Source organism: Grammomys surdaster, unplaced genomic scaffold, assembly GCF_004785775.1.
Source record: "Grammomys surdaster isolate TR1022 unplaced genomic scaffold, NIH_TR_1.0 335, whole genome shotgun sequence".
NCBI classification, from domain to species: domain Eukaryota; kingdom Metazoa; phylum Chordata; class Mammalia; order Rodentia; family Muridae; genus Grammomys; species Grammomys surdaster.
This window is the reverse complement of record NW_021604754.1, coordinates 1462434-1476639: the sequence shown is the minus strand read 5'-3', so window position 1 is coordinate 1476639 and position 14206 is coordinate 1462434. Positions and strand designations below refer to the sequence as shown.

Here is a 14206-nt window from a genome sequence, read left to right as displayed (position 1 = left end):
TGCTCCAATTGCATACCACAGAATACTGAAATAATGTTCTTTTTTACTAAGGAGCGTTTTGACTTGATAATGAACAATATGTTGTTTTTTTTTTTCCTGGGAAATAGTTCTAAAACTTCAGTTCCGAAGATTAAATTTTACTTTTACACATTTCAGCCTGCTGCTTGTTTTGAAGTCCTGGTGATCTTGCATTAAACATTTGTCTGTCTGAAACAATAGGTTAACTATAGCCAAATTGTAACCATACCTTTTCCCTATACACACACACACACACACACACACACACAGCCTATAAACAGCATGTGATCACTTGCTTCTAGGATTTATGATTGTTTTCTTCCAAAAGGAAGCTAATTTTAGCCTAGTAATTCTACATGCTCGCAAGGAAACAATGCCTCCTGTGATTTCTCGAATAAATGAATCTGAGCCACAGTTCCTTTACTTGACTAACCAAGAAAGTTTAAGTATCAACCTAGTCATTAGCCACAGATATGAAACCACATTAAGCAACCAGCAAGGGGTTAAGACAGAGTGTGCTATGTTTCTTATTGAGCTGCTGAATGCCTCTCAGTTGCTGCATGGCCTCAACACAGAACATTGTTTGCCATCACATAATGGTCCTGGAAAATTACTCGTTCGTGGCTTGACTTCTAAAATTAAACTATGTGGAGTCGTGTCCAGCCCTACAATGCATCTTTATGTGAAGCTAGCTAGCAGTTTTTCTTTTCATTCTATGTAAAAAAAAAAAATCCAGTTAGGAAATGTTATTTCTGATATCGAAGCTGGAGTCATGCTTCCATTTTTCTCTTTGTTTCTAATGATGACTAAAGGGCTCTTGCCTGAATGTGTCTTGGCAGATCAACTCCTCACAATGAAAGCTCCCACCGTGCTGGCATCTGGGATTCTGGTGCTGCTGTTGACCTTGGTGCCGAGGAGCCATGGGGAGTGCAAGGAGGCCCTAGTGAAGTCTGAGATGAACATGAACATGAAGTATCAGCTTCCCAACTTCACCGCAGAAAGCCCCATCCAGAATGTCATCCTACATGGCCATCATATTTATCTCGGAGCCACAAACTACATTTATGTTTTAAATGACAAAGACCTTCAGAAGGTATCTGAGTTCAAGACCGGGCCCGTGTTGGAACACCCAGATTGTTCTCCTTGTCAGGACTGCAGCAGCAAAGCCAATTCATCGGGAGGTGTTTGGAAAGACAACATCAATATGGCTCTGCTTGTTGACACATACTATGACGATCAACTCATTAGCTGTGGCAATGTCAACAGAGGGACCTGCCAGCGGCATGTCCTTCCTCCTGACAATTCTGCTGACGTACAGTCCGAGGTTCACTGCATGTTCTCTCCTACTGTGGATGAAGAGTCAGGCCAGTGTTCTGACTGTGTAGTGAGTGCCCTGGGAGCCAAAGTCCTCCTGTCTGAAAAGGACCGGTTCGTCAATTTCTTTGTGGGGAATACGATAAATTCTTCTTACCCTCCTGATTATTCATTGCATTCAATATCAGTGAGACGGATGAAGGAAACCCAAGATGGTTTTAAGTTTTTGACAGACCAGTCCTATATCGATGTCTTACCAGAATTCCGAGATTCCTATCCCATAAAGTACATACATGCCTTCGAAAGCAACCATTTTATTTACTTTCTGACTGTCCAAAAGGAAACCCTAGATGCTCAGACTTTTCATACAAGAATAATCAGGTTCTGTTCTGTAGACTCTGGGTTGCACTCCTACATGGAAATGCCTCTGGAATGTATTCTGACAGAAAAAAGAAGAAAGAGATCCACAAGGGAAGAAGTGTTTAATATCCTCCAAGCTGCGTATGTCAGTAAACCGGGGCCCAATCTTGCTAAGCAAATAGGAGCCAGCCAGTCTGATGACATTCTCTATGGGGTGTTTGCACAAAGCAAGCCAGATTCTGCTGAACCCATGAATCGATCAGCAGTCTGTGCGTTTCCCATCAAATATGTCAACGACTTCTTCAACAAGATTGTCAACAAAAACAATGTGAGATGTCTCCAGCATTTTTATGGACCCAACCATGAGCACTGTTTCAATAGGGTAAGTCAAATAGGCTTCTCACTTAAAATTAGGTATATATATATATATATATATATATATATATATATATATATATATATATATGGAATTAGAATACTTTGGGAAATGTATAAGGAAAAAGAATATTTTGTGGTTGATGAATATTTGTAAATATTCAAATATTCACAACTTCTTTGTAAGATAATTAAGAAATTGATCTTGATCGATGATTAAAACAGTATCTTATGAAGTTAATGTAGAATTGAGGAGGTAGTTCAGTCAGTGAAATGTTTATTGTGTAAGCATGGGGGTAGAGTTGCATTACAGGAAACCATGTGAAAAAAAAACAAAACAGGTGTGGCAGCCTACACTTGTAATCCCAGCACTAATATGAGAAATGTCTTGGCCTCACTGGTCAGCCAACCGAGCCTAATTGGCAGTCTCCAGGCCAAAGAGAAAGACCTTGTCTCAAATGAATAAATAAAAAACAGGTTCCTAGCGGGTGATAGCCAAGTCTCACTGCTGGCTTCCATGTGCCCACACACACACAACTAAACCAATGTACACACACACACACAAAACTAAACCAATGTACACACACACACATACACACACACACACACACAGAACTAAACCAATGTACACACATACACACACACAAAAAAAAAAACCAATGTACACACAAACACACACACACACACAGAGAGACAGAGAGAGACAGAGAGACAGACAGACAGACAGGCTAATATAACTAAAAGAATAAATTACTTTAAAGCTTAGACTTGAATTCCTGCCCAATACTTTTTGTTTTGGATTGATGATCGTTGAAAATGGTATTTTCACAGGAAAGCATAGGAAAGTTATTTGTGGTTTTATTTAAATAAAGTAGAATTTGCCACCTATAAGTAGAAAATTATTTTTCTGCTAGCCCCTTGATCACTTTGTGACAGATAAAGAGCACCAACCTAGGGGGTCCATTTCAATCTTAGAAGTTGTTGTGTTGAACCTAGATTTACACATAGAACATAGCTGTGCCTCCTAACACAGGGACCCTCGGGGTCCAAACTGAACAACTATTGTCACTTTGAGTCCTATCTAAATACATTTGGGCTTTGGAAAAGTGTGTCTTACCCAAGTGGTTTTCAGTCTAAGAAGTAATGGTTGTAACTGCAACCTGGAAGAGCAGTCTGTATGGACTTGATAAGAGAACATATGTAATTCTGCTGAGGGGAGCCCAGGGCACATGAATTCAGGAACGTGAGCCAGCTCTCCATGAGCCTGGGGTACTTTCTCACATGGAAAATTATTTCTCTGTTTTATGGAGCTCAGGAAATACAACCTTTGGTGAAACATAGACAAAGCTTCCCTCCTTTCCCCTCCACCGTCTAATAGTACACATAACACAGACACACCAGTCCCAACTAAGACGTACTGACCACTCGCATGTTAAATATACATTGTAAGCTCCGTAAGGTACAATGGAATTCTTCATTAGGCTGATTTTTTTTTCAATAGAAAATACTACAAAAGAATGAAAGAACACTGAAGGCCTTTCAGAAACCTGGAATTCAGAAATGCAAGTGTGGTGCTCATAGCATCTTGAACAAAAACACTTTACCCACAGATAGCAAGCTAGTCAAGCAACACCAGTTTAAAGAGCCTATTGGGAGTTCCCCAGGGCTTCCAGGGCATATGCCCTTGGTGCTTGGATTTGGTACTGCTGAACGTTAAAAGAGCCTTGATGTTGCAGGGGCATACTGGTCTCTTATCTCCCTGTTTTATTTTGTACATTTCAGTCTCCCACTTGCAAGAGTCATTACTCATTTTAGAAAGCCTCAAAACCTTCTGAACTTTATTTTACCTGCTTTGCCATTTTGTAGTGTTCAAGGGGGAACAAAGAGGCAAGATTATCCAATACAATGCAGGCCAGTTTTATCACGAAGGAAAAATATCCCAAACGCCACACCTGAAACTATTATCACTCCCATCTCACAAAATTCTTGTGGGAAACAAGATGTAACTTGCCAACAGTCTTCGTGAAAGGGAAGCCAAGTTTCGTGCTGGCCAAATTCCATAAAAAGAAATACCTGTAAACCTCCTCTCTCTATTTGCCTGTTTACCTTCTCCATTTACTAACGGCTGAAATTCTGCTGAAACTGAGACTACACACATTTCTTTTCACATACCTGGCCCAAGGAAAGAATTCCAATAATCAACATATAGTCCTAGCTTTGTCCTAAATGGCAGCAAGACCAAAATGCTTTACAGGATGGAGCCAGTTAGGAATAAGATGATCATCTAAGCAATAAGATGACTCCAGTTTTTCTTGGCTGATTAACTTGGCCATATATCAGGTAGCCTTCTGATAATATCTTGGAATATAGTCTTTATTTTTAGTATGAAGCTTCATGACTAGAAACTCATTGGGTACTTTTCCTCTTAATATCGATAGTACATATATGAACATAACTTGAGTGTTCTCTGGACAAGTTGAAGGATGCTACTGGTGGTACCTTTCTATTGAGGTTCCTGCCCAGTCCTCAGTGTATGTGAGATCTATCAGAGGGACTCTTTGCCCTTCTGTCTCCTTGTCATACAGAAAATGTGTTTCTACTGCAGGATCAAGCACAAGAGTGCCAGGAAAGAGCAGGGATCCAGCAGATGTTTCAGGCGCATCTTACTTATCGATGGTCAAGTCATGTTGCTTTGTCCCCTCCCCTCACATTTCATGAGTGTATCTAGCCACAGTATTTACGGGCGTCTTCTCAGATCTGCAACAGGAAAGATCCCTTTGAGTCATCTGATAATTCTGAAAGCACATTTTTTTTTTTTTACCTGTGTCTTAACAGTGCTTAAAAGCTTGTCTCTGCGTATAGTGCAGATGTGGAGAGCTTGTCCCAAGCCACAAGGGTGCACCCATGGAATACCAGTGCTGTTGATCATAACAGACCTTCTGTAAGAATGTGGTCTTGATTTTCACAATGCACACATTTTTTTCTGTCGAGTTTGAATGTAACTCTTAAAGGGCTTATTTACAGTGATATCTAACTTTGCATTCTATCAGTTTTCATGTGCACAATAATTTCAAATTCATTTTAAATATCTTTCCTGATGTTTTTAACCCATTCATCAGTTAACCTTTTTAAGCATCTTAAATTAGTAATAATTCACGTTGTTCCAGGCTAGTGCATCTTCCTTTAGGAACATATTACTGTGCAAAATTAAGTCATTGAGAAAATGCCCCTTTAATATGGAAACTTGGTGATAATTCAACTTTGGGCGGGGGGAACTCTTCTTTCTATCTGGAGATAAACAGCATTATAAATTGATTCATTTACTTCAAATTTCTAGAATCTCCACCAATCATACATAAGAGATTTGTTAACTTGAAATCCCAGAAAGAAAAGTTTAAAAACACATTGAGATGATTTCTGCAAATTCAAATCAATGTTCTTTTAAATTAATTATTTTATTTATTGACATTCCAAGTGTTCCCCCTCTCAGTCCCACCCTCCCAATGTTCTTTTCTTCATCCCATCCCTCCTCCCCTTTGCCTCTAGGAGGGTGCTCCCCTCCCCCCTCCCCCCTGCATCTTGAATAGGAGAATTTTTTTAAAATCTCATGATCAGCAGCAGTCTTATTCTGTAAGTATACTATGTATTTTATTTGGAAACCTAAAATACTACATTTTAGAAATGACTTTTTGTGGATGCTGAGGTAGGGAAGGTTTTTTTTTTTTTTTTTTCTGTACTAGTAATTCACTACACTGTTTTCCCTTAGAGTCCTGTTACCAAAGTTTTGCTCTATTATATAAACATTTGAAAAAGTAAGCATGCAGTAAATATTTCCCCAATGTCTTGGTCTTCTTTGTTTGTTTTTGTTTGTTTGTTTTCATACTTACAGTATATTTTGATCATATTCTTTGCCCTTGCCCAACTCCTCCCAACCTCCCCACCCACCCAACTTTGTGTTCTCTGCCCCCACCTCTCTCTTCCTCAAGAAAAAAGAAAAGGAAAGAAAGAAGAACAGTAAGACAAAGCATATCAGAACCAAGGGGAAAAAATCACATGGAAAAACATGGAGTCTGTTTTGCGTTGGCCAGCTTTGCCTGGGCATGAGCTCCTGTCCTGGAGTGTGGCTGATAGATTCGGTGACATCTTGGTGATCTTAATGATGATTAGTGGATCAACTGAGGGGAACCAATGGCATTTGGTAACAGACACTCCTGGGTGAAAGGCCTGGTTTACAGTACACTTGTTGTATGACTTCTGACTGCTCCTTAACCTCTTGCAGTTCGGGTTTCATCTGCGACATGCAGGTAATGCAAGCTAGTTTGCAGACTTCTGCAAAGTGTGCGAGGATTCTGTAATGCACCGGGCACAATAAGATGACGATAAAACTCGCTCCTTGGGGATCAGTGGAGCATAATGAGAGGAGCCTGAAGCCTGAGATCCAGGGTCAGTCCTGCACACCACTGTGTTCTATCTGGTGACCTTGAGAACATTATTTACATTCTCCAGGCTGTCTGGCCTCATGCTGAAGCTATCATGTAGACAAATACAACAATACCCAAAAAAGTTCTATCTTGGTCCTATGCTCATATTAAATGACAGCTATTGCTATAAGGAATGCTTGTCTAAAGAGAGGTGAACTCAAATGACCTGTTTATTTCTTTTTAAAAATGCATATTGTGGTTCTATTCCTCATGGGAATCTTTCACTTCCTTCTTTATGTATTATAAGTGGCCAAACTTCATCCAAGCTTAATTAGTTCATCTCTTAAGTGGGCTGACACTGACTGGGACCACAACTGAATCAAATTGCATTACACTCAAGACAGAAGTCTGCCTCATTCTCTGATTTAAAATTTAAGCTAGCCATGGCCAAAGCAAGATAACCTGCTTCTGTACTAAAAGTGAAACTTTGCGTTAAGAATTACACAATTGCCGGGCTGTGGTGGCGCACGCCTTTAATCCCAGCACTTGGGAGGCAGAGGCAGGCGGATTTCTGAGTTCGAGGCCAGCCTGGTCTACAGAGTGAGTTCCAGGACAGCCAGGACTACACAGAGAAACCCTGTCTCGAAAAACCTTAAAAAAAAAAAAAAGAATTACACAATACAGCTCCAGAAAAAGTCAACCTCCTAGGTTGTTTTTATTGAGCTTCCTTGTTTCTCAAATACCACTTGTACTCCAATTCAAAGAGTAGCCAACTGCTTCCCAAAAATAAAGGAAACTAAAGGTAGTAATTTTCCATCTCCGTCCTGGAGTGCCAAAGTTAAGGGGTCACCACTCAGAGCGGTCACAGAGAGAAAGGAAAGTAATTAGAACAATTTTCAATAAAAATAGCAATCAAAACAAGATGCAAACAAGGAATATCCAGGCATAGGCCCCAGAAACAAGCCTTCAGTGATGTTTCTTATCACTACCATAAAGATGATGGATGGATAAAATTGAGTTACATTTAAGTTGTAACGAAAGAAAATAATTGCAGTGTTCCATCAGGAAACCACAAGGTCCATTATTGATCTGTCCTCCTCGGGGCATGTCTTGTAATATTTAATAAAATAAACAGAGATTTATAACTCTCCATAGGCCTCGTATGTATAATCTCCCACACCATTCAAACTGTGGATGTGGAGTCAGCTTTAGAAATAACATCCATGTCATTTGATTGGTCTGGCACAGCTTATTTAGACTACAGCGTTCTCGAGGGAATGCATTTTTGTATTAGGGGTGATAAATGTAAAGTCAGATTATAAAGCTGCTTTTTGCTTCCTGTGTTCAGGAATGAGAGAACATCGCCCTGTATGTACACTGTTACTGAGGAGTCTTTAGTCTTGATATTAGACAGTTCTCCAAAATTAAACATTAAATATCTTGGCTGTGCAACAAATGTAATCGCTACCAAAACAAAATCTTGTAAGACGGAAAGTCCTTGAGGTCCAAGGATTGGATATACTTTACGTTTTTAAAAATCCAAGTAAACCTCTGTTTTCTCTTGCTTCTTTCCATAGCCCTTGGCTCTCTTCTCTCTCAGACTAGCACATTGTTGCCTCCTGTCTTGTTTGAACTCTCCCCACATACAAAATGGCATAGTGCGTTTTTTTTTTTTTATTTAAGAGAGACTTACAATCAATTTCTTCCCAGAATTTCAAAACACCCTCTGAGTTCATTGGCAACACTCTAGGGGGCGGGGTATTTTTAAAAAGTAACAAATGAGTGATTAGTGCCTTTTGCCTTTCCCCCATCTTCCCATTAACTCCCTTAAATTGTCACATGTCTGTCCCCAACCCTCTCCTCAGAAAAGATCTTAAGATTCCAAAGCATGATGCTTTCATCATGCAAAGGCAAAAGGACATGGTTAAAGTTGAAACTCAGGCCAGACATACAGGCAGCATTTACCTGGGATGGCACTGACTCAGGATGTGAGTAACAGTATCTCCCACGTGTGGGGTGGTTGAAGTTATCCATGCCCCTGGCATTCGAAGAGTGTTTCCTGTCTGCTCTGTCTTCTAAAGCAGGGCATGACTGTGTTAAGTTGCTGATCCCTAGACGGTGATTCATTTGGGGAACTTACTTTGTCAGACAAAGTCCACAGGAGAAGAAATCAATCTTAAAGTTGACTTTTGAAAAAAGGCAAAAATTCTGAGGCCAGAGCACCAAGATGTGAAGTCTTCATTCCCACGATCTACGGTCGGAGATTACTGGAAGCGTGCAGAGCCCCACATGTTGATAAGGATGATAACCTACTTGAGTAATAACAGATTTTTTTAAACTTAGTATAACATCTCAAATCTTGGGTGTCGCTCTCCTCCTCCAGACTTGTCTTATCAGTGGCCATCCCTCCCTCTGTTCTTATCTCATCTCTCAAACAAGAAAAACAAGGAATTTAGAGAAGACTCGGGAATTTTTTGCCATTGGTTATTCTTGGTTTGGCACAAATACGAATACAATGCATTAAACATGAACAAGTGTCCAGGAACTGCTTTAAAGTCACACCTCCAGTGCCCACGGAGGGCTGGAAAGTATCAGGGAAACGAAAGCAAAGGCTTCGCTACTCTTGAAGTCAATACAACTCCCTTGACCTAAAATCATGGATGTAGTAAGTGATTCTAAGGTCCTGGATAAGTTCCGGTCTTCTGATTATATATTTTTCAAACTAATCTGTTCCAGAAGAGTTCATTTGCATGTAAATTATCGGCTGAGCAGTAATTGACTTCCTATTCTAAAAGCTAGGCTCTACCTTAGGGAAGCAATTTATGGCACTTCACCTGGGCACTAGGCTAACGTGGGAGCAGTTGGACTCTGAACACAGACACTTCCGGAAGATTTTCCAGTCTTTTCAGACGGAAATGGAAAGGGAAATGTCTAGTGCATGCTAACATAGAATAAAAGGTTGTTTTAAGCATCCTCCATGTTCATACATGGCTGCAGATGGTTTACAAGTGATATTATTCCAAAACAAAAAGACCCATCGTGAATTCCAACTGATATCTGTCTTCCCTTATTTTATTTGGATGTGTCGTCAAAGTGATCATCAATCAGAGGACATTAAATGGCTGATGACACTTCAGATTATGTTGTAGGTAAAAGGGGTGAATTAAGGTCAGTTTGAGTTTGGAAGGTGCTCCTTTGTGGAGATGACTTTATGAAAATCCAGTTTGTTGTGTTGTGATTCATGGTGACTGGGAATGTAGGTCTTCATGTCAGGAACATCTAAGTTTGAATGCTAAGTTTTCTATTGAGAGTTTACATTGAAAATATCTGTTTATCTCTTAGCATCTCTCAAGCAGCTTACAACAACACTAAACCTAAAGTGCCACTCAGGATTTGGGGACAAAGCAGAATTGAACCAGCTCGCCAGGTCTGAGTGAATCAATAGTGCTTAGAGCTAATGCACTAAACAGGTTACAAGCACTAATGCAGCGGCAGTCAATAGAAAAAGTGAATGCCTCTAAAGATTACTTTGACAATGAAATGTGCAATATATTCCATTTATTTTCAGCTAACTGCATCGCAAGCTTGTTTTCGCATCTTATTAGCTTAAGCAAAGTGCCAGAAGCCTAACTGTTTTATTTAGGATATAGAGTGAGCAGATCCTCCCAAACACCATTTTCAGCAAGAATCTGAAAAAAGGATTTATTATGCAATCAGGATTCCATAGGAAGCCCAGTAGTTGCTTCCTGAGTGCTTATTCTGCTGGTAAGACAGTGGTGAGCCAAGAGTGAAGACACTCTCCTTCATGTGGCAGTGGATGAGGAGAGATGGCAGTAAATGACTAAGTCACTCCAGTAAACAAGATGTCCTGATAATTCATGAAATATGATGTGGCCTGTGAATACAAATGAAAGGCAATATCCAAATTTTATGATTTGAACTTAAAAGATGACTCTGGAGTGATAAAGTTAACTTTTACATAACGCTTACAACGGTATGCATTCTATCTTTAGTATATTTAGTTTGGGGCAAACGCATGCCAAGTATCTAATATACTAGCAATCATACCTATTTCATGGCCTTTTGTCTTAAGCATAAGCTGCTGTATTTCACTTTAACTTTTTAAAATGACCTAGATCCATTAGAATATATTATTTTCTACTTAACAAAAAAATATCAGAAGGTGTAATGCCCTGTTGGGAGTTTACCTTTCTTTTAAAAAAAATATATCCTGTTATACAAAATTCTCAATGTGTTTTAGTGGAGCTTGGTGTGAAGTGGGTAATGTGTGCGCAGCTAGAAGCTCCAGATCTTGTCTCAGCTGTGCTCACGCGCTGCCTCATAGCCTAGCACGCCATCAGCTTCTTTGGAAGTAAATCAGGTTTCTGCTGGGGCTGGATTATTTCTTCCCTGGCTCCCTGCCTCTCTTTGTGTCAACACTCAGTACTGTCGAAGACATTTTTTTCTTCTGCACGTGAAAAGGGTTCTTCTATTACTCATGAGTCCTGTGACAAAGACTCATGCAACTCAGAGAACACACAAATAAGTCCTTTTGAAGCCCTCAGCATTGGAAACATCAATAGAATTCAAGGCAATGTGATGCTGAGGTGGCCCAAGTCACATTGTCCTTCTGTATCTGCAGAGTGGATCTACCCTGCACAATTGCATCCCTTTTTACTGTGCTTCCTCCTCATGAGGATCATGTGGCTGAGAGGCCAAGTGGGAGCCAAGTGCTCCCAGGACTCATGCCCATCTCATGAATACCTCCAGAATGTCTTCCCCAGACTCATGCCCATCTCATGAATACCTCCAGAATTTCTTCCCCGGACTCATGAACATCTCATGAGCACCTCCTGAATGCCCACGTGTGTGCCCGACAACCAGGGCTATCTTTGTGTTACCAATCCTTCCATCTCTGGTATATGTACAGTAAGCTTTTATCTCTCCCATTAACCATCTTCATCTGCTTATGTTTAATCATGCAGATATCTAAGTGAGGAAAGGTCTCAGAAGGGAGGCATTCGCTGCACTTTGCTACCAAGCGTCTGCGTTGTAGATCACAGACAATACACAGTGTCAATTCATTCTTAGGGGGCTCTAAAACAATCTATGCATTTGAACAGGAAAGAAAGATCATACAAATCACAGGCATGTACAGTCTCGGTAACGTTTACGCAAGTATTTTTATGAATAAATTGTAAACAGTGTTTTCATCGTCTGCATAAGCTGTGAAAATTTGAAGTGCAGGTGTAAAAATAGTCTGACGTATCTAAAGAAATGTTCACCTTTTTCTGTGTTTTGTCTGTTCACCGTTGTTTGGCCAAGAGAGAAGTGGTGTTTGCCAAGGGAATAGGAGGTATTTAATCTTCAGAACTTGTTCCTGTGCCTACAAGTCAGGGAGGTCATTGGCTTGCCCCTTCCTGCAGCCTGTAATTACAGGCAGAGGACTATTTATTTTCCAGTAAAGTGACCAACTCTTGAATGTAATAAGACTGTTTATAAGAGCTAGTGGATGTAAAAAAAATACATACAATTTTGGAAAAGACAATAGGAAAGTGAAACTATTGTCTTCATATTTTCAATAATATGAGATAATCTGAGTCTCTAGAAATGTCCTAAAGTGCAGTAATAAAGGTTAACCTCGGGTCACATTAAGTAGTCCCAGGACTTAACATCTTGAATCATTATGGGAAGTTTACAATAGGATAGAATACATCTGATAATTCATTAAGTAGAAACTAATTTGTGGCTCCACCATCACTGTAAACAAGAAGCAATAACTATATTAGTAAAAATGATTTAGAAATATTTCTACTTTGGAAAAGAACAGTTACATTGGATTAGCTGGAGACACTGTGGGGAAAAAAATAGCACCATTTCCTGCTCTCAGATTTGTTTTAAGAATAATTATTATAAAAGCAGTGACTCCAGGTAGGATTGGGTTTGTAACATACAATTTCAATTCCACTATTGTCCCAATGCTAGAACGATCCATAGGGGTTTGAAAACCACACTGTGTAAGTGGTAGTTTAAACATAGTAGGTGAACCTTGTGATCTATGTTGCAAAGCCAAAAGTTCGAAGTTGTTGTCATGTACAAAGAGAACTTAAACCTAAGCCAGCCTTAATGGGACACAATGTGGTGTCACATTGTGGTAAATTGTAACAATTTTTCCACCTACTAAAAAGAAAGTTTCCTGTTGAAAAATGAAACAAAACAAGAGCAAACCTTCACATTTTCCTAGGATCTAGGGTAAAGAAGGTGATGGCCCCTGGTGTCATTGTGATCCTAGTGAAAGGACAACAGTCTTACTGAGTGTATCTCAGCTCATGAAGAGAAGGGTGACCAACCACTTAGAATGTGAGCACCTGAATTCTCATAAGTAAATACTGCTTTTGTATGAAAGCTTTCCCTGCATGGTCCTTGGAAGCAGTTAGAACTCCCAGAACATTGTTTAATGCTCTCTGTATTAGAGGTTCAAGAAATAGTTAAGACAGTCAAATTTTCCATTTGGTCTGTAACATATACTAAAATATCTATCCGAGTGAATGGATGGATAATTACTTCCATAACAAAGATAGTATAGCTTCACTTTGCCTTTCTTGTCTTAGCACAGCTTTTATTTCCTACTCTAAGCTACAGGCAAATCCCAAAATAAATTGCACTATTGTTTGCTTAAGGCTCTGTTTCCTTCAAACCTCATTCTGGTCTATCAACCTCACACCAGTTCCCCAGTAGCTCAGGAAAACCTCCACTGGGATTAAGCAATCCTTGACAGGACCTCTCTCATTCATTAACCCATGTTGACATTCTTCCTTCTGGAGCCCAGGCTCGCTTAAGGATTCCTTAAGCACCTTATCCGGCTGCTGATGCGGGTGCAAACAACACCTATTCAATCAAGAAATTTAATATTTCCAAGGAATCATTTGGCCTGCCTCAGCCTTCTTCATGACCACAATCTCTCATTTCATCTTCAAAATAAAATCTGGATTCTTTCCTGGTCAACGTGTAGTTCTAAAAATCCTTAATTTCTTTCTACGTATTCATAAAGCAAAAATAGAAAATATTATTGCTTCTAAAAAAATCTTTCAGTGTGCTAAAAACGATTCCAGTAAGAGAAAATTAGATCATCCTGGATCTGTCCTCCTCTCCACCCAATCTGTTTGTCTCCCAAGTACTGATGATGTGGTAATCTTTCTTGAAAGCAACATGTTTTTATAGCCACAACTTTAGAAATAATCTGGGGGCTCCCCAGTTGCTTCAGATTTGTTATGATATTGAAGGAGTGTCTTACTTGGCCCTGGTTTCCTTCACATGGAGTAGAATGCCAGTCAAGAACTAACTCTTGGCAGAGCGTAGTAGACACCTGACTTGCATGGCTGGCCACTTCCTGGCATTTGGGTGTCCCACCATGCCTAGGCCAAGTTACCACTGATACAAGTTTTGTCATTGAATAAAACTAAGGAAGAACTTGCACACATGGCTCCATGTGCTGCTACACAGCAGCTCAGGTGTGTCTTTTGGGCTCTGCCCTATGCCTGGGCTATCACAGCTGTAGCGGATAGTGTCTGTGAGTCTCCCTCGAAGCCCAGTCTTCTAAAGTCTGTCCCATGGTCAGCCTCTGATTTCCTTCAATAGTCTTTTTGTCAAACTCACATTTCTTCTCTATTCTTTTTTAATTCTCACCTTAGATATTATCTTTCCCAGGCTAGATTCCC

The 14206-nt window shown here is 39.9% G+C and overlaps 1 protein-coding gene across 1 annotated transcript in view; it reads left to right on the top strand.

The window, feature by feature from the left end:
- Met (MET proto-oncogene, receptor tyrosine kinase) overlaps positions 1–14206 on the top strand; it is a 104096-nt gene that overhangs the window by 25770 nt on the left and 64120 nt on the right. The window contains exon 3 of the mRNA XM_028778432.1: positions 858–2074. Within this exon, the coding sequence (XP_028634265.1) occupies positions 872–2074 (1203 nt within the window). The 5' untranslated portion in view covers positions 858–871. The remainder of the gene's footprint in view (positions 1–857; positions 2075–14206) is intronic.